This window comes from Cydia pomonella, chromosome 16, assembly GCF_033807575.1.
Source record: "Cydia pomonella isolate Wapato2018A chromosome 16, ilCydPomo1, whole genome shotgun sequence".
NCBI lineage: Eukaryota > Metazoa > Arthropoda > Insecta > Lepidoptera > Tortricidae > Cydia > Cydia pomonella.
Window position 1 is genome coordinate 18,282,609 of NC_084718.1, and position 22,581 is coordinate 18,305,189.

The window sequence follows — 22,581 nt, forward strand, 5'->3', positions numbered from 1 at the left end:
AATAAAAGTACAACGGCCACTTTTTTATGGCTAGTGTCCCATGGATTTATACTGTTGAGATATATGTCGATATAAAGCTAAGAGCTTATCATAGCATAGCATAAGCTAATCATAGTATTTTAGTCTGTCAAGCCATTTCCGTCATTAAAAAAAGTGGCAAATTTAAAAAATGTGGGCGAGAAGGGCTATCATCCCATAGAGAATTTGAATTTCACGCCTTTTTCTACTGACAAAGTTTTTTGACCGGCTATATTTCATCGCACGCGTACGGCACCAACCTTAGATAACCGACAGGGACAAATGTTCTTCCTACTTGCAAATCTTTTACAAATGAAATTAAAAATTTAAACTAGAATAAGGCAACATGTTATCCATTAGCTATGATACACAAGCGCACGTTTGTTAAAATTATCAACAATCACCAGTAAGCGGCTGTAAAAAAAATCTCATTTTCAACGTATTTTGATACACGAGTCCTCGGTAGTACTATTTAGTGCATTAGAAGCAAATTATAAAACAAAAATAATTTATAAGATGCCAGATTACTTCCATATACGTCATTAAATTAATAACTTTAATAAGCGACCTCGTCTTTAGTGGGGATCATAATATTAGATGATCAATTAAAAACATGCCTTTTAGAAATTAACTTCAATTTTAAACGTGTGACGTGTTTCCGCTGAAGCTTAGCCAGGCTTATTAATTATTAATTAAACATGAATATCCAATTTCCACGTCGCATTATGTCTTCAGTATCTATCTAGATTGCATGTGAGCTTGTTTTCTTTTGATCTCTTTAAATGAATACCGGGATAAATAACTGAATTATATTAAAAAAAATTAAGTATGTGTAATTATACAAAAAATAAGAATTAACAGATTGGATTTCTTATTTTTAATAAATATTGAAAACCTGACGACACGGGTTTTGGAGCGAAGCTCTGTGTTCCTCACCCTGTCAGATCTTCGGATACCCGGATACTCCGCTCCATTGCCCTTTGACAAACCTTGAGCCGTGATTTTTGCGCCTCAGTTAATGACCAGGTTTGGGCTGAAGACCGGCAGGCTTAAGTGGGACTGGGCTGGACATGTCTGCCGGATGAATGATGACAGATGGGCTAGAATAGCCACTAGCTGGCATCCCCGGTGTAGTCGTGGCAGAGGTAGACCGAGAAAGAGATGGCGGGACGACTTGGATGCGTTTCAGCGGGACTGGCGGGACCTTGCTCAGCACAGGGAGGATTGGAAAGCTAGAGGGGAGGCCTTTACCCAGTAGTGGGACACACAAATAGGCTAATAAAAAAAAATTGAAAACCTGATTCTTACTGTTGACTTTTTTGAGCTTATTCTACACAGAATCGTTAGCTCCTACCATTTAAAAAATGTCCCAAAATATGTCCGTTCCGTTACGTCACGTTTTAGTTTGATAAAAATTACACTGGTATGAGCGTAACGGAGTGGAAATTACAATATCCATACACATTTTTAGAACTTTTTTTAACATCAAGACTAACTTAACTATAACTTTTTTTTATGCCAGTGATTCTGAGTTGAAAGAACCCAAAAACACCAGTATCTGTAAGAATCAGGTCTTTAATATTTTATTTTAAAAGCTCACCTACGCCATCTAGACTAAATTTCTCTTAATAGTAAATAAACTTAGATAATAAATAATAGGGCCGGTAGAAAATAAGATACCCGTAACAAATTGCTAAATCAGAATCGAGATCGGTGTTACGGGACACCACCTTAATTGCCGATTGCGCTTGCAATTGCAAGTAAATTTGGTGTTTCTGGTAAATACATTTATTCTTTTATTTTTATTGGGTCACGTTACTGAGTTGGAACCAATAGGTTAAAACAGCCAATACTACATAAGTACAGAGGGCGCTACTTGAATTAGGTTACAACGGACAATCGGACAATGCAATAAAAATATTAGACTAGAAGACACTACTAAAGAAAAGTAGGTGTATTTAAAAAAGTTCTTCAAAAAAAAGGAGTGTACAGGTTTTGGACAAGGACTAGGCAAAGTCAGTATATTTAACGATCTAAAATATGGTATGCAGCTATCTTTTTTTTTTATACTACGTCGGTGGCAAACAAGCATACGGCCTGCCTGATGGTAAGCAGTATCCGTAGCCTATGTACGCCTGCAACTCCAGAGGAGTTACATGCGCGTTGCCGACCCTAACCCCCTCCCACCCTCGTTGAGCTCTGGCAACCTTACTCACCGGCAGGAACACAACACTATGAGTAGGGTCTAGTGTTATTTGGCTGCGATTTTCTGTAAGGTGGAGGTACTTCCCCGGTTGGGCTCTGCTCTAGATCTGGAATGACATCCGCTGTGCTGTGCCCTACCACACAGAGCGAGATGACATTCACAATGCCCATACCTCTCTTGTGGACGTAGTTTAAGGACATACCCGGGTCCAAAATGTCTGTCATGTTAAGGCGCGATATAAGGATTGGTATATAAACTTCTTTCTTCTCCGATGGTATGGCCATATAAGCCGCAGACCAGTAGACTACGTCGGAAATAGATGCCTCAACCTCACTGTCCAAGGCCCTAGTTCACGCGGCCGCGGTAGGCCTAAGAAGCGCTGGCTGGAGGTCGTGAGAGCGGACATGGTGGAGAGCAATCTCACATCTGAGGATGCCGAAGATCGGGCAAAGTGGAGAAGATTAAGTAGGAGAGCGGACCCTGGCGCTAGGCCGGGAAAACGCTAGGTTGAAGAAGAAGATATAAACTTCTCAAAAACTTTAGAGAACACTGGTATTAAAGCTGGTTGACGACCGGTTTGGCCTAGTGGGTAGTGACCCTGCCTACGAAGCTGATGGTCCCGGGTTCAAATCCTGGTAAGGGCATGTATTTGTGTGATGAGCATGGATATTTGTTCCTGAGTCATGGGTGTTTTCTATGTATTTAAGTATTTATAAATATTTATATATTATATATATCGTTGTCTAAGTACCCTCAACACAAGCCTTATTGAGCTTACTGTGGGACTTAGTCAATTTGTGTAATAATGTCCTATAATATTTATTTGTTTATTTATTTATTAAAGCTATTGGTCGATAGTTCTGAGGGCTTTCTTTATCACCTTTTTAGGGTTCCGTAGCCAAATGGCAAAAAACGGAACCCTTATAGATTCGTCATGTCCGTCTGTCTGTCCGATTCTGTCACAGCCACTTTTTTCCGAAACTATAAGATCTATACTGTTCAAACTTAGTAAGTGGATGTATTCTATGAACCGCATTAAGATGTTCACACAAAAATAGAAAAAAAACAATAAATTTTGGGGGTTCCCCATACTTAGAACTGAAACTCAAAAAATCTTTTTTCGTCAAACCGATACGTGTGGGGTATCTATGGATAGGTCTTTAAAAATGATATTGAGGTTTCTAATATCATGTTTTTCTAAAGTGAATAGTTTGCGCGAGAGACACTTCCAAAGTGGTAAAATGTGTGTCCCCCCCCCCCCCCCCCCCCCCGTAACTTCTAAAATAACAGAATGAAAAAACTAAAAAAAATATATGATATACATTGTCATACAAATTTCCACCGAAAATTAGTTTGAACGAGATCTAGTAAGTAGTTTTTTTTTTAATACGTCATAAAATTAAAAAAAAAAATTTTTTTCATCAAACCCATACGTGTGGGGTATCTATGGATAGGTCTTCAAAAATGATATTTAGGTTTCTAATATCATTTTTTTCTAAACTGAATAGTTTGCGCGAGAGACACTTCCAAAGTAAAAAATGTGTGTCCCCCCCCCCCCCCCCCCCGTAACTTCTAAAATAACAGAATGAAAAATCTAAAAAAAATATATGATATACATTACCATGCAAACTACCAACGAAAATTAGTTTTAACGAGATCTAGTGAGTAGTTTTTTTTTTAAAAACGTCATATAATTTAAAAAAAAAAAATTTCATCAAACCCATACGTGTGGGGTATCTATGGATAGGTCTTCAAAAATGATATTTAGGTTTCTAATATCATTTTTTTCTAAACTGAATAGTTTGCGCGAGAGACACTTCCAAAGTGGTAAAATGTTGAACAAAATCTAGTAAGTAGATTTTTTTTTAATACGTCTTAAATGGTACGGAACCCTTCATGCGCGAGTCCGACTCGCACTTGGCCGCTTTTTATTTTATAGAGACTTGACTATCGAAAACTTTAACTTATCTGGGGTATATGCCCGTATCAATACACAAATTTAGTATGTGACTGAGGTGGGTGGCTATTGTATCACAAACGTATTTGATTACATTAGTACAAATTTTATTTTTAGGTTTTTTTTTAAGTATTTTTTTTTCTTGTGTTTTTTAACGAATTGATTATTGACTTTATGTCATGCTCAGTGGATGGGGCCAGCCATAAACATTGATTGTACATTCTTACTCATTTATACTCTTAATAATATAATACCATTTATATTCTTAATAATATAATAACTTTTTAGTATAATTTTTTGGCAAATTTTGAACAACATATTTGCTACATCTTTGGGTTTTGTTACAATATTTAATTCGGATTTTAACTTGACAATGTCATCATTTTTAGGGTTCCGTAGCCAAATGGCAAAAAACGGAACCCTTATAGATTCGTCATGTCCGTCTGTCTGTCCGATTCTGTCACAGCCACTTTTTTCCGAAACTATAAGAGCTGTACTGTTCAAACTTTGTAAGTGGATGTATTCTATGAACCGCATTAAGATTTTCACACAAAAATAGAAAAAAAACAATAAATTTTGGGGGTTCCCCATACTTAGAACTGAAACTCAAAAAATCTTTTTTCATCAAACCCATACGTGTGGGGTATCTATGGATAGGTCTTCAAAAATGATATTGAGGTTTCTAATATCATTTTTTTCTAAAATGAATAGTTTGCGCGAGAGACACTTCCAAAGTGGTAAAATGTGTGTCCCCCCCCCCCCGTAACTTCTAAAATAACAGAATGAAAAATCTAAAAAAAATATATGATATACATTGCCATGTAAACTTCCACCGAAAATTGGTTTGAACGAGATCTAGTAAGTAGTTTTTTTTTAATACGTCATGAAATAAAAAAAAAAATTTTTTTTTTCAACATACCCATACATGTGGGGTATCTATGGATAGGTCTTCAAAAAAGATATTAAGGTTTCTAATATCATTTTTTTCTAAACTGAATAGTTTGCGCGAGAGAACCTCCCAAAGTAAAAAAAGTGTGTCCCCCCCCCTGTAACTTCTAAAATAACAGAATGAAAAATCTAAAAAAAATATATGATATACATTGCCATGTAAACTTCCACCGAAAATTGGTTTGAACGAGATCTAGTAAGTAGTTTTTTTTTAATACGTCATGAAATTAAAAAATTTTTTTTTTTTTCAACATACCCATACATGTGGGGTATCTATGGATAGGTCTTCAAAATGATATTAAGGTTTCTAATATCATTTTTTTCTAAACTGAATAGTTTGCGCGAGAGAACCTCCCAAAGTAAAAAAAAGTGTGTCCCCCCCCTGTAACTTCTAAAATAACAGAATGAAAAATCTAAAAAAAATATATGATATACATTTCGATGCAAACTACTAACGAAAATTGTTTTGAACGAGATCTAGTGAGTAGTTTTTTTTAATACGTCATAAAATTAAAAAAAATTTTTTTTTTCGTCAAACCCATACGTGTGGGGTATCTATGGATAGGTCTTCAAAAATGATATTTAGGTTTCTAATATAATTTTTTTCTAAAGTGAATAGTTTGCGCGAGAGACACTACCAAAGTGGTAAAATGTGTGTCCAAAGTGGTAAAATGTTGAACGAGATCTAGTAGTTTAAGTAGTTTTTTTTAATACGTCATAAAGGAACCCTTCATGGGCGAGTCCGACTCGCACTTGGCCGCTTTTTATTACAAGCCTTAGTAGAGTTTATAACCTGCCAAGTTGCCTTTGACTTATTCCTCGCGGAGGCAATTTTAAAGTTATTTTGCGCTTTCTGTGTTAGTTTTATTATTCTATTATATCTTTGAGAATAGTTTTTAAAAATAATTTTATTGATAGTGGTAGGCATACGTCGATATTGCCAAAGGAGTTGCCTTTATTTCTTACTGCAGGCTTTTATGCCCCGTGATAGCCATTTAACTTTTTTATTGGTCCTAATGGTCACGAACGTTATATGGAAACATAAATTATACAGCAATTCGAACTCGTCGAGAAAATTATTATAAGCAACATTAGAATCCTGAGTACTATAGATGTTAGAAAAGGACAAACATTCCAAATATTCCTTGAAGATTTCAAGATTTTTTCGGCAGTAATTTCGTCTTTTAATACACACGATCACAATTTGTATTTTATTTACGCGATTTCTGCAAAAAACTTTTGCGCGCTGGGACCCCATGGACCTAGCGTTTCAGCGCCTAATGGTACAAAATGGTACTCTCTACCGAGGCTCTGACATTTATTCCTTTTAAAAATTTCAGCGCATCCCGCCGCTCTGCCCGCTTTTACATTAGTCCGTTGGAGGTGGGACGGTGCCAGGTAGCATCCCACACATTTTTGCAATCTTTGGTTAATCTACATACTTACATGTAGATTAACCAAAGATTGCAAAAATGTGTACATGTAAGTATGTAGATTAACCAAATATTGCAATAATGTGTGGGATGCTACCTGGCACCGTCCCACCTCCAACGGACTAATGTAAAAGCGGGCAGAGCGGCGGAATGCGCTGAAATTTTTAAAAGGAATAAATGTCAGATCAGTCATCATAGTCAGTCTAATCAAAAGTATGAAGACAACATCACTTTACCAGAGCTTGGTTTCGTTTCTTTTTGAGTCTTTAAAAAATAATATAATTTAAAATACTTATACAACATAATTATAGACCGACAACATAATTGTTAAGCTATCAATTTACACTTTATAATGAATCCGTTATTATGTAAGCAATTTTCTTTTAAAGCACATTTTTTTTAAATTAACTATTCAGGTCTAATTACGAAAATTTTCAACGGGTTAATATTCTCATGTGAATTCTGTATTTCTGTTCGTTCCATTTAAGTTTACCACAGTTTCCTATTGCTTGAAATTAAGCTGACATGTAGAAATTTAGCACTTCCACTGTAAATCCTTTTTTTTTTTTAATTATTAAAAAAGTAAACAATCTTAACATGACATTTTATAGAAAAATGCATTTTAAAAATCAGTAGATAGGTATATTACTTATGAAAGCAAAATAATGTTAATGATCGTATATGATTTATAATTGTTACATATTTAACGTGACTTATTTTTCTTTTTTTTTTTCTTAAAAGTGCTTATCAATAAAAAGACACGGCAAAATCGCTTACCTTCTTTCTAATGTTAAATAAATTGGACTAACAAAGTTTAGTATGAAAAATTTAGTTCCATAGAAATAACGCAACATGGCGCGTGATCATATATTACTGGTCAGGCTTTAATCATATTTAATAATTTATCAAATATAATATATTATCAAACATGACTGAACATAGGCACTCGCCATTAAAATTAAGTTCTACCCTCTGTATGATTCACGTAATTTATATTTAATCGTACGCCGATGTTATTAAGGTTAACACACGTTTTATTTAGTTAACAATAAATAAAGTTGTGTTTAAATATATTAGAAAGCCTGCCCCGCTTACCAAATTCTTCTGCTGATTATCATAATAAAACGACATAAAACGACAGGACAATTTTAGTCGCGACTCACGAAAGGCAAAAGTAATTCGGGTTGTAAAGAATTCAATGGAGTCGCGTCAGGGGCCTTAACTAGTCTTTAATTAGCAGTATAAATGCAGTGCAACTTTAAATTTAACGTAAAATTTTAAGAATTGGACAAAAATTAACAACTACAATTAAGGCTTAATTTGTGAGAGCTATTAGGTACCTGAGTATCTTTATACCTCTTCAAGGTATACCAACAGGGAGAGTGTAGCAACTGTAGCAAGGAACAGTGAGAGCATTTGTAACCTACGATATAAAAGTTAATTTCTGTTGGTTCTGGTTTCTGTTGCCTATTAAAAAGTAGGTACACACAAGCCAGATGGTGACTTCAATGGTGCGGTCCCAGCCGATTGGCTTTGGAGGCACTGTTGGAATAAAGATTTCAAGAATATGGGAGAAGTTGCGCAGGTAATTTAATTCTGGTTTTATAAAACATAATTTTTTTAAGATACTCATTTAAAGCGAATCACAGCCGCCGAGGGATCCTAATGTCGCGCACCAATCCCTACTAATGTTCAGGTCCGGATTCAGAGACCCAGGGCACCTAGGCACTTGGTATGGCACTTAGTATTTAGGGGGTGCCCCTTCTCCATCTCAAAACCATTGCTAGGTTGCCCGGGCCTTGTGGACCTAGGCGGAAATCCGGCCCTGCTAATGTTATAAATGCGAATGTAACTCTGTCTGTCTCTCTGTTACCACTTCACGCTGAAACCGCTAAACCGATTTAGATGAAATTTGGTGTGGAGATAATTTAACGTCCGAGGAAGATGGTAGTTTTTATCAATCAGCATCATCATTCTACGCAGACTAAGCTAACAAAATTTCAAAATCAGCTGGCGACGGCCTTTTTTGCTCTGACTCTACCGACATTCTCTGTATGTGTAGGTTTGGTCTGGAGTACTGTGACTTGCCGACGATGTTGTCAAACGTTGCGACTCTACTGAGGGTTATGGCGTTGAACTTCGATGGAAAAGGTATAAGATATGATATTATAGAATAACTAATCCTAAGAGACAGTAAAGTAGCTATGCGTGGGCAAAGCAGACTAGCCCACGGCCTCGCACTTAAGAGGGCCCCGTGGGAGCTAAACCTTTCGATTCACTGGGGAATACACAGTGAAAGAAAAGGGCCTCGCAGATGCGACTTTGCTCACGCCTACATTACTTCACAATACACCACTCCTCAGATTCTGAAAATTATTTCATCCTATTATGTACATATTTTGCGAGGATAGGCTGTATGATAAAAGTATCAAAAATATGTGCTAGTTTAAATTTGCGGACTTTGCGGCTGTAATAAAATTTGCCTTTATAACTACCTACTACTAAACTAACCCATTAACATGTAAACAACGATTGAAATGATATTAATAACAGCTATTACATAATCATAGAATCGTACCAACTAAAATTCCAGGAACTCCAATAGCATTCGTCGTTCTGATGATAATCGGTACGATCACGTACTTCTACGTGTACGTGTTCTCCGTAGTGTGGTACGTGTTCTGGCGCGAGACCGACGACATCGTAGTGCTCATGGTCATGTGCTCATTGAGCATTTCCTGCATCATGTGTATGGTTAAGTTCTTTTCTCTGCATTTGAACAGGTAATACAGCAGACAACAAGCATACTTTTGTATTACTTTCTTATTCTCGAAAATTGATCATAATTTATCTTTGTGACATACATCGATCCTCTGACGTAGTCGGGGCCTGCATCATGATTGTAGTAATGAACTTTGCAAATGTTAATAACGTTTACTAACAATATCAGTTAAAGATAAATCGGAGCATAAAACTGTGTACCTATAATATAACCCAGCAACAGAGGCAAATCTAGCCAAAACACAGTTTCAGTCTTAGCTGATGCAGTCTATCAGCTAAGACGTAACGGTGGCGAAGCGGGCAAAATATCATGGTTTAAAGTATCAATAGGAGAATTTGATGTTATGTTTAATTTATTTGCGTTCGAACATAAAACTAACCTTCTTAATATTGTTGCTAGAAATTACGCAAAGAAGGCATTTTTATCATACCTAGCATTCGACAAGCGCATAGACCGAGAGAGCCGAATGTACCAGAATCTTCTCAAGAACCTGCGGATTGTGAAGCGCCGAATCATCTTTGTCTGGGTCATGCTGGTCAGCAACGGCCTAATGTATGTGTTAATGCCAAGCCTGCTACCTGGAAAGCATTTAATTCAAGACTTGCAAGTTATTTACGGTTAGTAAAAACACACTTTAGTTTTAGAGCTTGTTAGACTGTATAGATGAATTACCCAATATTTTTTCCCCAGTCGTTATATTCCTATTCGCCTTTTTCCCCATATTGTTTTATTTCCAGACGTCATTATCACCAGCATATAATTTCTCAAACTTTTTTATTTCCTGTCATATTTTTCCACATCCGTATCGTTCACATACATTCAAATTACCTGTACAATATATTCCTCATAGTCTTTTTTCGCCACGGGTTTCAATTTCTCCCTCCGGCCGCGATTCTGCACATTAGTTTCCGTAGACGCAACTTTACCGAGATTTAGGATGGAATCTAAGAGGGTGGAGTCACCAGAAGAAACTAACTGGCTAAATACCTATAAACAGATAGGCGATAATATCTAATAGCATTAAAGTACCTACTGGATTTAAACCTCTTTAGATAAACAGGTAACGAGTTCTATCAATACCAGTCTTTGGCTCCTATATTGACAGCAAATGTTTGGCGATAATGTTCCCAAGAAGGCAACATACTGGACCGAAACCAAAAATATCAACTTGACATTAATGCGTACATACGAGCGGCAACCATTTTGAAATACATATAAATCCATCGGCATTGTTTCGTGTGCAAAATAATAACAAATTTCTTCTCCTCAATTTGCTTCTCCTTTATATTATTGTGTGTGTTCGGACTGTTGTGATATAGTAAAAATGGTTGGTAAAAGCCCATATTGTGAGATATGCGGCGTGAGAGAAATTTTCAGAGCAGGCTTCTTTGCCAAATTTCCCAAGGATTAACTGCGGTAAGTCAACAAGTTCCGAAATACAACTAAGGAATAAATCAAATTACTTTATTCAATATTTTCATTTGTTAGTCGCGTAAGCTGAAGGCTGACTCCGCCACTCCGTAATGCCGTAAAGGATTCGTATAGGAGGAGCAAGCACGTACTGCTCACCCTTGGAGTTGGTTAAAGAGTTTTCAGTCGTAAATAATTGTTATTTGCTATGTTTGCTACCAGTAAATATCTTCCAGTAGTTACAATGAATATATAGTTTTAGGAAAAGCTATTAATGAGCTGATTCGACGCGCCTTGGTCTCGGCAAACATACCCTGTATTTTGGAACCCCCTGGTTTAAGCCGTACAGATGGCAAGAGGCCGGACGGTCTAACGCTGGTCCCGTGGGCAAAAGGCCGGAGCCTGCTGTGGGATGCCACATGTGTGTGTACTCTTGCTCCCACTCATGTCAGCCACACAAGTAAGAAGGCAGGTGCAGCGGCTGAGGCTGCTGCTAAGTTCAAACACGGCAAATACGCCAACCTTGGACCAGTGTATGACTTTATTCCAGTCGCTGTCGAGACGGCTGGGCCATGGTGCGCCGAGGCCAAGAAGCTGGTTAGAGAGATTGGACGCCGGTTGAGGGACAGAGGCTGCGACCCCCGGGCTGGATCTTATCTGGTCCAACAAATATCCTTAGCCATTCAGCGTGGCAATGCAGCTGGCATATTTGGAACGTTTGGGCCAGGTAGGGAACAGTTCGGGGCTTAATAGTTAATTTTTGAAGGGGGCTAACAGTTTATGGGGTATTTTTATTTTATTTCTGTATTCATTTTATTTTAATCTACTGTTTCTGTACAATATTATGTTGTAAATAATTATTAACGTTATTAAATATGTTAGATAGTTGTTAGGAACTCATTACATACACACAATTATATAATATGACATACTTTCTTGTTAATTTTATCCATGTCTACAAGTATATGACTTTTTTTTTATTAAAGTAGGTACTTCCTTAAATATATTATTATTATATGTGAAATGGGTTTACCTGAAAACTTAATAACTTATAAGATGTAATTTTTAGTAATGTAATTACTTTGAAATAAAACTAATGTATTTTTTTTGCTACTTGACATGTAAAATATTATTTTTTACCAATAAATGCTATCTATCTATCTATCTATACAATCATTTAATGTTATGTAAGTACATAATAATGTGTTTTTAAATTAAAAAAGTGTATGGTATATAGTCTGTCAAGCAAAGTCTGTCAGTAGCAATGTAAAGCAAACTGAAGTATGGCAACACTCAAAGAGCAAGTATTGCGCTAAGAAAAGCATGTACATCGAACCGAAACATTATTCTTTTTCCGCTGAGCGCTCCTTTCGTACGTCAACTCAAATTGCCGCTCGCGATTTATTGAAATGAAACAATTTGAAATTGTTATTATTATGGGAGGGACAATTTAAACTGGAGTAAAAACGATGTTAATCAATATGATTAGCTAACAAGTTTTTAGACGAGATCAAAAAATATTTGGAAACGGACTATGCTGGAAAAAATAATGTTTGAATCAAATCATTGCTTCCGCAGGTAGCAAATACAAATTCTACTGGATTTTAATATATATTATCAGTTTTCTCGGTTGGAATTCAATATTAATGATATAGTACGGTCCCCAAGCCGCTCCGAGGCCAGATTTAATTGACTCAGCTCGGCCTTACCCACAACCGGTATCAATGTGTTCGGACAGTTCTCCTGATCACCGTACATGCGGTAGTAAAGCGGAAAAATGGTGGAGGGGATAGTAATGACGTCACAAAGATGGCGGCCGGACCTATTCTTTTTGGCGGTGTATCTCGAAAACCACTTAACCGATTTTAATCATCGAGGTGTCAAATAATAGCTTATATTATGGAGATTATTTCCTTTTCTACAAACATTTACGTGAAACCTATAGGAAAAAAAATAATCACAAAAAACCGTTTTTTTATAAAATTATTTTTTTTTATTTTGTAAAAATCTCCGTAAATATTAGCATTTCGCAAATTTTGTTTTATATAAAACATATTACTTCATTATCAAGGAATATAATGAGCCTTAAAACATACAGATCGAGTAATAAACAATGAAGCTACACTCATTTATTTGCGCATGGGTAACGATAACTGGCTTTTACCGGTCGAAACTGTGGTGACTGTTACGATACGTATTGAATGGAATTTATAGAGTATCGGTTTTAATTACTGAAATTATAATGACAATTATAAAAACCAGACACAATAATGTTACCTAACTTCGACGTTTAGTCTCTTTTTTCGTCTTAATCAGGTGAACTTTTAACCACCAGTCATACTCTGCGCAGCGACTTTATAGGTCATACTGAACAACTTTTACTATTAGTACGGTCCCCAAGCCGCTCCGAGGCCAGATTTAATTGACTCAGCTCGGCCTTACCCACAACCGGTATCAATGTGTTCGGGCGTTTCTCCTGATCACCGTACATGCGGTACCTAGTAAAGCGGAAAAATGGTGGGAGGGGATAGTAATGACGTCACAAAGATGGCGTCCGGACCTATTCTTTTTGGCGGTGTATCTCGAAAACCACTTAACCGATTGTATTCATCGAGGTGTCAACTAATAGCTTATATTATGGAGATTATTTCCTTTTTACAAAAATTTACGTGAAACCTATAGGAAAAAAAAAATCACAAAAAACATTTTTTTTAATACATTTGGTTGGTAGGTTTGTCTTATGTTTTAAAGCAGTAAAATCTTTACAGTCGAAACACAGTATAAATATACATTTTGTTGTCTAATCTAAAAGTATGATGTTCATTGTTTAAGACTGATTAGTGATTACTGAATTAAATAACATGCTATTTGTTATTTTTGTTTTATTTTTTAAATCAGGTATTAATTTATTCACTATGTATCACTATACAGGCAAAATGTGTATCATAGTTGGTCTGTAAGTACTTACTACTTGTGTCGAATATAGGTATAGGATGAAATTTTAACCACCAGCCATACTCTGCGCAGTGACTTTACAGGTCATACTGAACAACTTTTATTATGGGACCAATGCCGAATCACGCAAGAAAATTTGGATCTGGAATGACATCCACTGGCTGTGCCCTACCACACAAAGCGAGATGACATTCACAATGCCCATACCTCTCTTTTGGACGTAGTTTAAGGACGTACCCGGGTCCATGACGCATGCTCGCCACACCGCTGCTTAAAATAAGCTGACGCACCGTAAATTGATCTGCGTAAAAATCGCAAAAAATATTACACGGAGATCTTATGGCAGACACCGTACCGGTGACGTAAAAGACGCAACTGTTTTGCGAACAAAAAAGATTCGCGTGAAGCACGTCACTGCGATTCCGTACCGTCACCGTTTTTTAAACAGCGGTGTGGGGAGCATGCGTCAAAAACGGTACGCATACGACGCGTCACTGCGATTCCGTATCGTGACCGTTTTTTAAGCTGCGGTCTGGTCGCACCTTTATATGGGACAGTCAAAATTTTTTTCGCGATTTCGGAATTGGTCCCATAGTAAAAGTTGTTCAGTATGACCTATAAAGTCGCTGCGCAGAGTATGACTGGTGGTTAAAAGTTCACCCTGTATAAAATTTTTAAGTAAAAAGAAATATGTACCTACCTATGATTAAGACGAAAAAAGAGACTAAACGTCGAAGTAAGGTAACATTATTGTGTCTGGTTTTTATAATTGTCATTATAATTTCAGTAATTAAAACCGATACTCTATAAATTCCATTCAATACGTATCGTAACAGTCACCACAGTTTCGACCGGTAAAAGCCAGTTATCGTTACCCATGCGCAAATAAATGAGTGTATCTTCATTGTTTATTACTCGATCTGTATGTTTTAAGGCTCATTATATTCCTTGATAATGAAGCAATATGTTTTATATTAAACAAAATTTGCGAAATGCTAATATTTACGGAGATTTTTACAAAATAAAAAAAAAAATTTTTTTATAAAAAAACGGTTTTTTGTGATTATTTTTTTTCCTATAGGTTTCACGTAAATGTTTGTAGAAAAGGAAATAATCTCCATAATATAAGCTATTATTTGACACCTCGATGATTAAAATCGGTTAAGTGGTTTTCGAGATACACCGCCAAAAAGAATAGGTCCGGCCGCCATCTTTGTGACGTCATTACTATCCCCTTCACCATTTTTCCGCTTTACTACCGCATGTACGGTGATCAGGAGAACTGTCCGAACACATTGATACCGGTTGTGGGTAAGGCCGAGCTGAGTCAATTAAATCTGGCCTCGGAGCGGCTTGGGGACCGTACTAACATGCAAAGCACACCACTTGTGGATCTTCCAGTGTTAATGTCTCCTGCATGATCAACATCACTATAGCATTCCAAATAACCCTTTTTGTGATCTTTATGATACAGTACCCCCAAGTCTGGCGTAAATTATAAGTACCGCAAAATTCGCTTCAGCTTGATGCAATCTTGATCACTGGGATTTTCTAAACTTCGTGATACTACGCTGACAGCATAAGCGATATCAGGCCTGGTGCATGCCATTAAGTAGGCCAAAGCTCCAACCATCTGTCTATAGTTGCTCAGCATGTAACTCTGGTCAACTTTGTCACAAAACATGCTGTCCTTTACTATAGGCGTCGAGACTGGCTTACATGCATCCATCCCGAATCTGCGCAATATCTTATGAACGTACGAGGGTTGACAGATTTTTATATCAGTAGTAGGATGCTTCCTTTGTTGTTATCTTGAAACGACCAGAGAGCTCTTTGACCAGTTCGTCTATTAGCTCCTTATTAGTGCCAGCGACCAAGCCATCGTCAACGTATAGAGCTATAATAAGCTTTCCAGAACCCTTAGTGCGAGTCAGAAAGGCATGGATCGGCGACACTTGTTTCAATACCAATCTCTTTGAGGTAATCCAAGATACATCGATTCCAACATCGTGGAGCCTGTTTCAAACCATAGAGGCTTTTCCGTAAAAGGCACACTCGACCAGAGCCATCATCATAGCCTTCTGGCTGTCTCATATAGATTTCGTCATCCAGGGAACCATACAAGAAGGCAGTTGCAACATCGAATTGCAGCATTGCCATTCCTTCACTTGCGGCTACGCTGAAACAGAGCAAACCGTCGCCATTCTTGTAACTGGACTGAAAGTTTGTTCGTAATATATACCTCTTTTTTGATAAAACCCTTTAATAACAAGTCTGGCCTTGTATTTTTCCACAGAACCGTCAGGGTTTAATTTTATGCGGAACACCCACTTACAAGGTATTGCTTTTCTTCCTTTCGGTAAGTTTTTCAGTTCCCATGTCTGATTTTCATTCAATGATGTCATTTCAGCATCCATAGCTGCTTTCCAAAATTCTTTTTCTGGGCTCAAAATGACGTCCTTTATAGAAGTCGGTTCCTGTTAGTCAGAGTAGCCCATCTCTGCGTTCATTACAAAATCTTTGAATCTTTCACGAGGGCGAAGAGTAGCACGATCTCTCAATATCATTCTTTCCGGTACCTCAAACTCTGTGCTTAAATGTTCTTCATCTTGGTCTTCTCCAAGCAACATTTCTTCGGTAAATCTTGATCCTTGCTCATCGTTTGAAAGTAATATTTCTTCCAGATCTACTCTTTGCTCTTCGTTCCTCTCATCCTCCTCTAATTCAACAGATTCTTGTTGGACTGGCGCTGGTAACTCTGGTAACGCATCTTCGAATTCATCTCCGCTAGCGGTAGGAACTTCAGGATAATCTACACCTTGGTCTCCTCTAAGACCAACCTCGTCACGCTGTATCTTAGGTATCACAGGAACAACCGTGCTGTGATCTCCTTCAACGCCAAGTGTGTTACGTTGTTCTCTATCCTGGTCTAGCTCGTTTTGCGGTTTGTCGACAGATTTACGTACCTCCTTATGAAGAGGAATCTGGAAGTCAGTCATTTCTTCTCTTCTTTCCGTGTCGTCAGAGTCTATTTTTGTTCGAATAGGTCTTTCGTCAAAAATAACGTCTCTTGACCTTACTAAGGAGTTCGTACCTTTGTTCCAGAGTCGGTAGCCATCATCGTTGTCATAGCCAATTAAGATGCACTTTGTTGCCTTTTTATGCATTTTCTTCCTTTTCTGCTTAGGAACATGCGCATAACACGTTGAGCCGATAACCCGTAGGTGTTTTATTTGAAGCCACAGCTCGTAAGGTGACTTTACTCCATCTTTGGTCGGACCTGTCCTGTTTAGAATATATACGGCAGTACTCATCATTTCAGCCCACAAAACCTGAGGGATTTCGTCGTGCGCGTGCATCATGGCTCGAGCTGACTCGACTATAGTCCTATTTTCTCGCTCGGAGCATCCGTTTTGTTCAGGAGTGTAAGGCATAATTAATCTTTGCTTAATTCCACTTGCCTTCAACAAATCCTTCACTCTCTTGTCATCGTATTCACGACCATTGTCGCTGAGCAGCTCTTTCACCGTATGTCCAGCATTCTTAGCTTCAGACAACATCTCCTTGAGCTTTTCATATACGTCTGATTTGTTCTTCAAGTATACATACCGGTAACGTGTACATTCATCCTTGAATAAAACAAAATATCGATATCCAGAATTGCTTCTTGCAAATGGACCACAGACATCAGAGTGCACCCGTTCTCCAGGCATAGTGGCTTTTTCACGAGTGCCAAACGGTTGTCTATGCGTTTTTCCAAAAATGCAACCTTTGCATAGCTCTCCACTCTTCACAGTCTTGACTCCTAATTCTTTTTCAATCAGTGTCTTAATGTGATTTTTGTCTTGATGTCCCATACGCTCGTGGTACAATTGAAGCACGTCTTTATCCTCAACAAGGTTTAAGTCAGCAACTGGCTGTATGGCTTTACAATCCAATTTGTATAGCCCTCCATATCTTTGCCTTGTTCCTGTCATAACAACCTTCCCGTTGATAGTCATGGAGCACTGTGTAACCTTTGACTCAAACAGGCTATTTGTATTCCTGTCCTGGGTACTGAGCACTGAAAAAAGGTTTTTGCTTATTTTTGGTACATACCACACGTCTTTTAAGTACAGGTCATGCGTCTTTTTATTGACCGTGGCCTTCACATGAATTGTACTTTTTCCCACAGCTCCAATTACATTACCATCAGCTGTTGTGACGTTATATGGTTCTCCAAAGTGCTCAAAGTCTGTATAAAGGTCACTGCGCATAGTGACATGGTGCGTAGCCCCGTTATCTAGGTTTATCGCGGTAGAGTCAATCGAGCTCAATGTAAGCAGCATCATATTGGTACTTGTTGACTTCTTCTGAGTGTCCCTCTTTGCTTGCGTCGGACAATCCTTCTTCAAGTGACCTACCTCTTTGCAGACGAAACACTTAAATTTACTTGCAGGTTTCTTTGAATCTTTCGATGTGTCTCCTCTGACTACCTTCTTGCCGATTCTCACAGTCAATGCCGTGCCGCTCGACTCTCCGTGAGTATCCTTAGCGAGAAGCGCCTTTTCATGTGCACAAAGCTGCCTCGTAATGTTTTCCACTGTCCGATCTTTTTTCGCCATCAGTAGCCAACTCGATCTGAAGGCGAAAAATTTTTCTGGTAGTGTCCAGAATCTTGCAGATCAATAATACCTCAGGAAGTTCTGCTTGTTTTTCTTTAAGGAATTCCTCTTTAAGTCTATGCCATATATTCTTTAGTTTTGACACATGAGTTGCCATGTCGTCGGACACTTCCTTCTTTAACTGGAAGAATGCAAGGCACAGATCATATAACCGATCCTCATTAGCACCCTCATATAGCCTGTGGAGTTCTTCCCAAACTTCCTTTGGTGTTAACAGCCTTATTACTTTGCCGAGTGTCTCATCAGTAATGTTAGTTGTTATCAAAAGTAGGGCTGTACTTTCCAACTTTAAAATCTCTTTTATTTCCGTGTTGTATGTTGCCAAAGCAGGAACATGAGCAGCTGGCACAGCAACATGAGCAGCGGCATTTGCCGCACCACCTTCGCCAATGCCGACCAAGGGTCTAATTGGCCTTTGTGTGTTGCCCTCCACAATATCCACGAGTCCATGACCGCAGAGCAGCGCTAGCATGCGGTATTTCCATGAAACCCAATTGTGTTCGTCTAGTTTGGTGATCGAAATTTTTGACAACGCCATTTTATTTTCAAATTTCCGGCAGCTGGGCCCGTACCCACTTACGCGTAATTCCACGCAGCGTCGGATAGGAGTCACAAGTGTTCTCAATTACACTAAACACATGACACACACAAAACAGCGCTAAATAAATATAACTAACAGTGTTCACTTCTAAACTTTAGCACAATGACACATTAGACAGTCAACAAACAGAATAGTCTTTAGTTGCTAGGTAACTTGTTCTTTTTTCAATATAAACAATATGGGGAAAAAGGCGAATAGGAATATAACGATTGGGGAAAAAAATATTGGGTAATTCATCTATACAGTCGTTCAGCTGAACGACTATTCTTAAGATTCATCCTTCCGGTGTTTTGGCGCAGGGCCCTCTTTTTACTTTAAACTACATACAAATTAATTAAAATTAAAAATGATTTATTCAATCAAGAGTACATACAATACAATACATACTTTGCGAATCTTCTTTATGTTTTATTGTTTCAGGGCTAGAACCAATGTTCGAATCGCCAAACTACGAGATATCTTACGTTCTAGTGAGCACGTCAGTGATACTACTGGTGTACGCGGATACGACCGCCAACTGCCTTCTCTTCGTCGTCACAGGCTACATAGAAGCACAAATGACAGCCCTGAGCCATGAGTTACTCTATCTCTGGGCCGACGCCCAAGCATTGACCTTCGAAGACGTTCACAATGAAAAGAAACTAAGAAACCAATATATTAAACAACAGCTAGTATTCATCATTCAAGCACACGCTGCCAACTTATCACTGTTACAAATAACTAAATGCATTTTTAGCAACACCATCGCCTTTGAATTTGGTCTACTGGTGATATCTCTTATATTTGGATTGCTAGGTGGATTAGAGAACGCCTATTGTATGATACCCTTCGATTTAATCCAGGCCTCTATGCATTGCTTCACAGGGCAGCGCCTCATCGATGCGAATTTGACATTTAAGGAAGCGGTGTATTCTTGTAAGTGGGAGAATTTTGATGTACAGAACATGAAAATTGTGTTGGTTATTCTACAGAATTCGCAGACCATGGTGCTTTCGGCGGGGGGCATGGCGGAGCTCCGATATACTAGTCTTATGGCAGTGTTTAAGGCTATATATTCAGCATACGCGGCGCTGCACTCCACAATGCACGTTCATAGACCAGGCCATTAAAGGCTTAATAGCAGTATTGTAAAAGCAAGTTTACGATATTCAGTAATTAAAAAATAGATATAAATGTTAGTTTTATTCCATAATCTAAAATACCTAATAAACACACCTACACACTGTCTCGAATATAAGCAGTTGAGTCCTTAATTTCTAAATATTCTTAAATAATATTGTAATGCTTTGGTCAAAACCTTGCTAGTGAACTATATTTGACGACTCATTATTTTTAGAATAGAATGGAATAGAATAATTTATTCGCAAGAATATGTATGTACAAACAGTGCCCGATTAACCATTAAGCAAAATAAGCACTTGCTTAGGGCACCACGTCTAGGGGGGCACCAAAATCGTTAGCAAAAAAACGAGTAGTTTGTACATGAACCTTTGTGCGTCGTGTATAGGGCACGTATTAAGCGCGTCTCCAACGCAGGCCTTTGCCCCTACGAGGAAGCCCATTCCATCAGGCTTGCAATATGCTGATTTTTTCCTCATACTTTACCCATTGGTTCGTGGTTGATTTTTGATTTCCAGCATTCTGCAAATCTGTCAGCCTTTGGGCCAAAGGGCCTTACACCCAACGTAAAGCTCAGTTCTAGAAACCTACTTGTCTTCAACCCTACGTGGAGCTTGTTCTTCAGCCTTCTCGGAGTGTCGAATTTAATAGTAGATCTACACTTTTGTCTTAATTCATAATTATGTCGTGTCCGAATTTCGCTCTCTTGCAACTCGGCCTTCGGCTTCGCACCGAAGTCTTAACAGATTTTCGAGGATCGGAATTTGTCACTCATGCTGCCCGAGCTCTTGCACACCAGATTGGTTTGCGACGTATTGCACACGGCCAAGCTGCAGAGCCGCGATCGTGCGACCTAATTGCCAAAGTTTTATTATAAAAAGACTGATGACGGAATCAAAGGCTAAAGTGCAGGTTCGGGGCCCCACAAAGGTCGAAAACCAAAAGCATACGGTTTTATTTTAACCAAAGGTTTCCTTTAGCAGAATTAATCTTTGTTTTCCTAAGATGTAATTAAAAAGTGATGCCACCCAGATTTTTGATTCAGGTTTATTTCAGCTTCGGCGAAGTGGGTCAGTCGGAGGTCAATAACTGTTTAAGTTTAGGTTCTAAGTTACGTTTGGTATCATTCTCGACAAAATCTAAAATGTAGATCATACCAAATTTCATTCAAATAGGTGCAGCGGTTATTGATTCCCCACATAAACTTCCACCCTCCTTTACACATCCTTAGCGATGATTTTTTAGATTAAAACTATCCTGTCCTTTCTTGAGACTAAACTAATTATGTCTATACCAAATTTCAACTAAATTGGTTCAGCGGTTGAAGCGTGAAGAGGAATATTAAAAAAAATTAAAATTTTACATGTTTCCACTTCGGAATGGTGTCAATGTGATACCATACTCGTAAATGAGTTCGAGACTCGAAAACGATAACAAACATAGCTAGTAAGCTTAACTGATGTAGATATCAAGATAAAGTTGAGAGCCCACCCCGTCCTCTAAAAATGTACACTACAAAACTTGGTGGCTCCACTTCTTAACTAAATCAACCTTTAGGTCCAAACTCCTAGGGGCCAATCTTGCCAAGGGAATCTTCGGTTCGAAACGCCTATTTCATCGGCTGCAATTAACTCTAATCAAGTGCCCGTTTGAGCGAGGCCAAATGCCGAGCAGCAGGAGAGCCATGATCACATTGGTTCGATTTCGTTAGGTCTTATTCATACTCGGCTTTTTACTTTATGCAAAAGTCACATAAATTTGGCCATGTGTCCAAATCCAGGCTTTCGTTTCTCGCGGCTGGGCATTATGCCTTGTTAACAATTCGCCATTGGTATTTTTTTTATAGCGCGCCGCCATCAGTCTCTCCGGGCAACCTTAACCTTATGAGGACCTCAGCCTTCGACCTCATTCACACAATTTCTCAATTCCAAGTTCTGCTTTCTTGCAGCGTGGCCTTTGGCCTCATACGTAAAAGCGCCGATCGGACCGCGCTTTCAGCCTTATGAAGAGCTCAGCTTTCGACTTAGTTTTTTAAGGCCATAGATTCTTGCCAGAGCTCGGCCCTGCTGAAGCTCGACCTTTGGCCTCACATGAATGCGCTTCTCAGAAAAGCTCTCTTTTCAACCCTGTGTGGAGCTCGACCTTAGTCCTCGCTTACACTGGGTATTTTTTAGCTCCCCAGCTCTCTCGCAACTCCGCCTTTAGGTCTTGCTCGGAAGCGCCAAGTGGGCACTCTGGATCTTCAACCTTATGAGCATGGCCGTTGGATTCGTTTTTTGACTATTGCCACCATTGGTTCAATTCCAAGCACTGCTATCCTGCAGTTTGGCCTTCGGCCTCGCACGATTGCTCGCCACGGTAGAAACAACTGAGGGTCAACCGCGAACCACGTTCGACGTGTTGTCTCCCTGTCGCACATACGAATTTACAATTGCCTTTGGGCCTCAGTCCTTATGTAACTTTCGCGTTACTTTTGGTCATGTTACTT

The 22,581-nt window shown here is 38.5% G+C and overlaps 1 protein-coding gene across 1 annotated transcript; it reads left to right on the forward strand.

Moving 5' to 3' along the window:
* The first annotated feature begins 7,960 nt into the window (after positions 1-7,960).
* Positions 7,961-21,739, forward strand: LOC133526401 (uncharacterized). Its single transcript, XM_061863025.1, has 4 exons — positions 7,961-8,713; positions 9,156-9,345; positions 9,744-9,961; positions 19,395-21,739. The coding sequence occupies exons 1-4, from the start codon at positions 8,617-8,619 to the stop codon at positions 20,081-20,083; spliced, it is 1,194 nt and encodes a 397-aa protein (XP_061719009.1). The 5' UTR covers positions 7,961-8,616; the 3' UTR covers positions 20,084-21,739.
* Positions 21,740-22,581: the final 842 nt, after the last annotated feature.

Excerpts from the sequence above, each read along its gene's own strand:
- LOC133526401 (XM_061863025.1), top strand. The coding sequence starts at position 8,617 with ATGTGTAGGTTTGGTCTGGAGTACTGTGACTTGCCGACGATGTTGTCA. Across the intron at positions 9,346-9,743 it reads TTTTCTCTGCATTTGAACAG|AAATTACGCAAAGAAGGCAT; the intron begins GTAATACAGCAG and ends TATTGTTGCTAG. Across the intron at positions 9,962-19,394 it reads AGACTTGCAAGTTATTTACG|GGCTAGAACCAATGTTCGAA; the intron begins GTTAGTAAAAAC and ends TTATTGTTTCAG.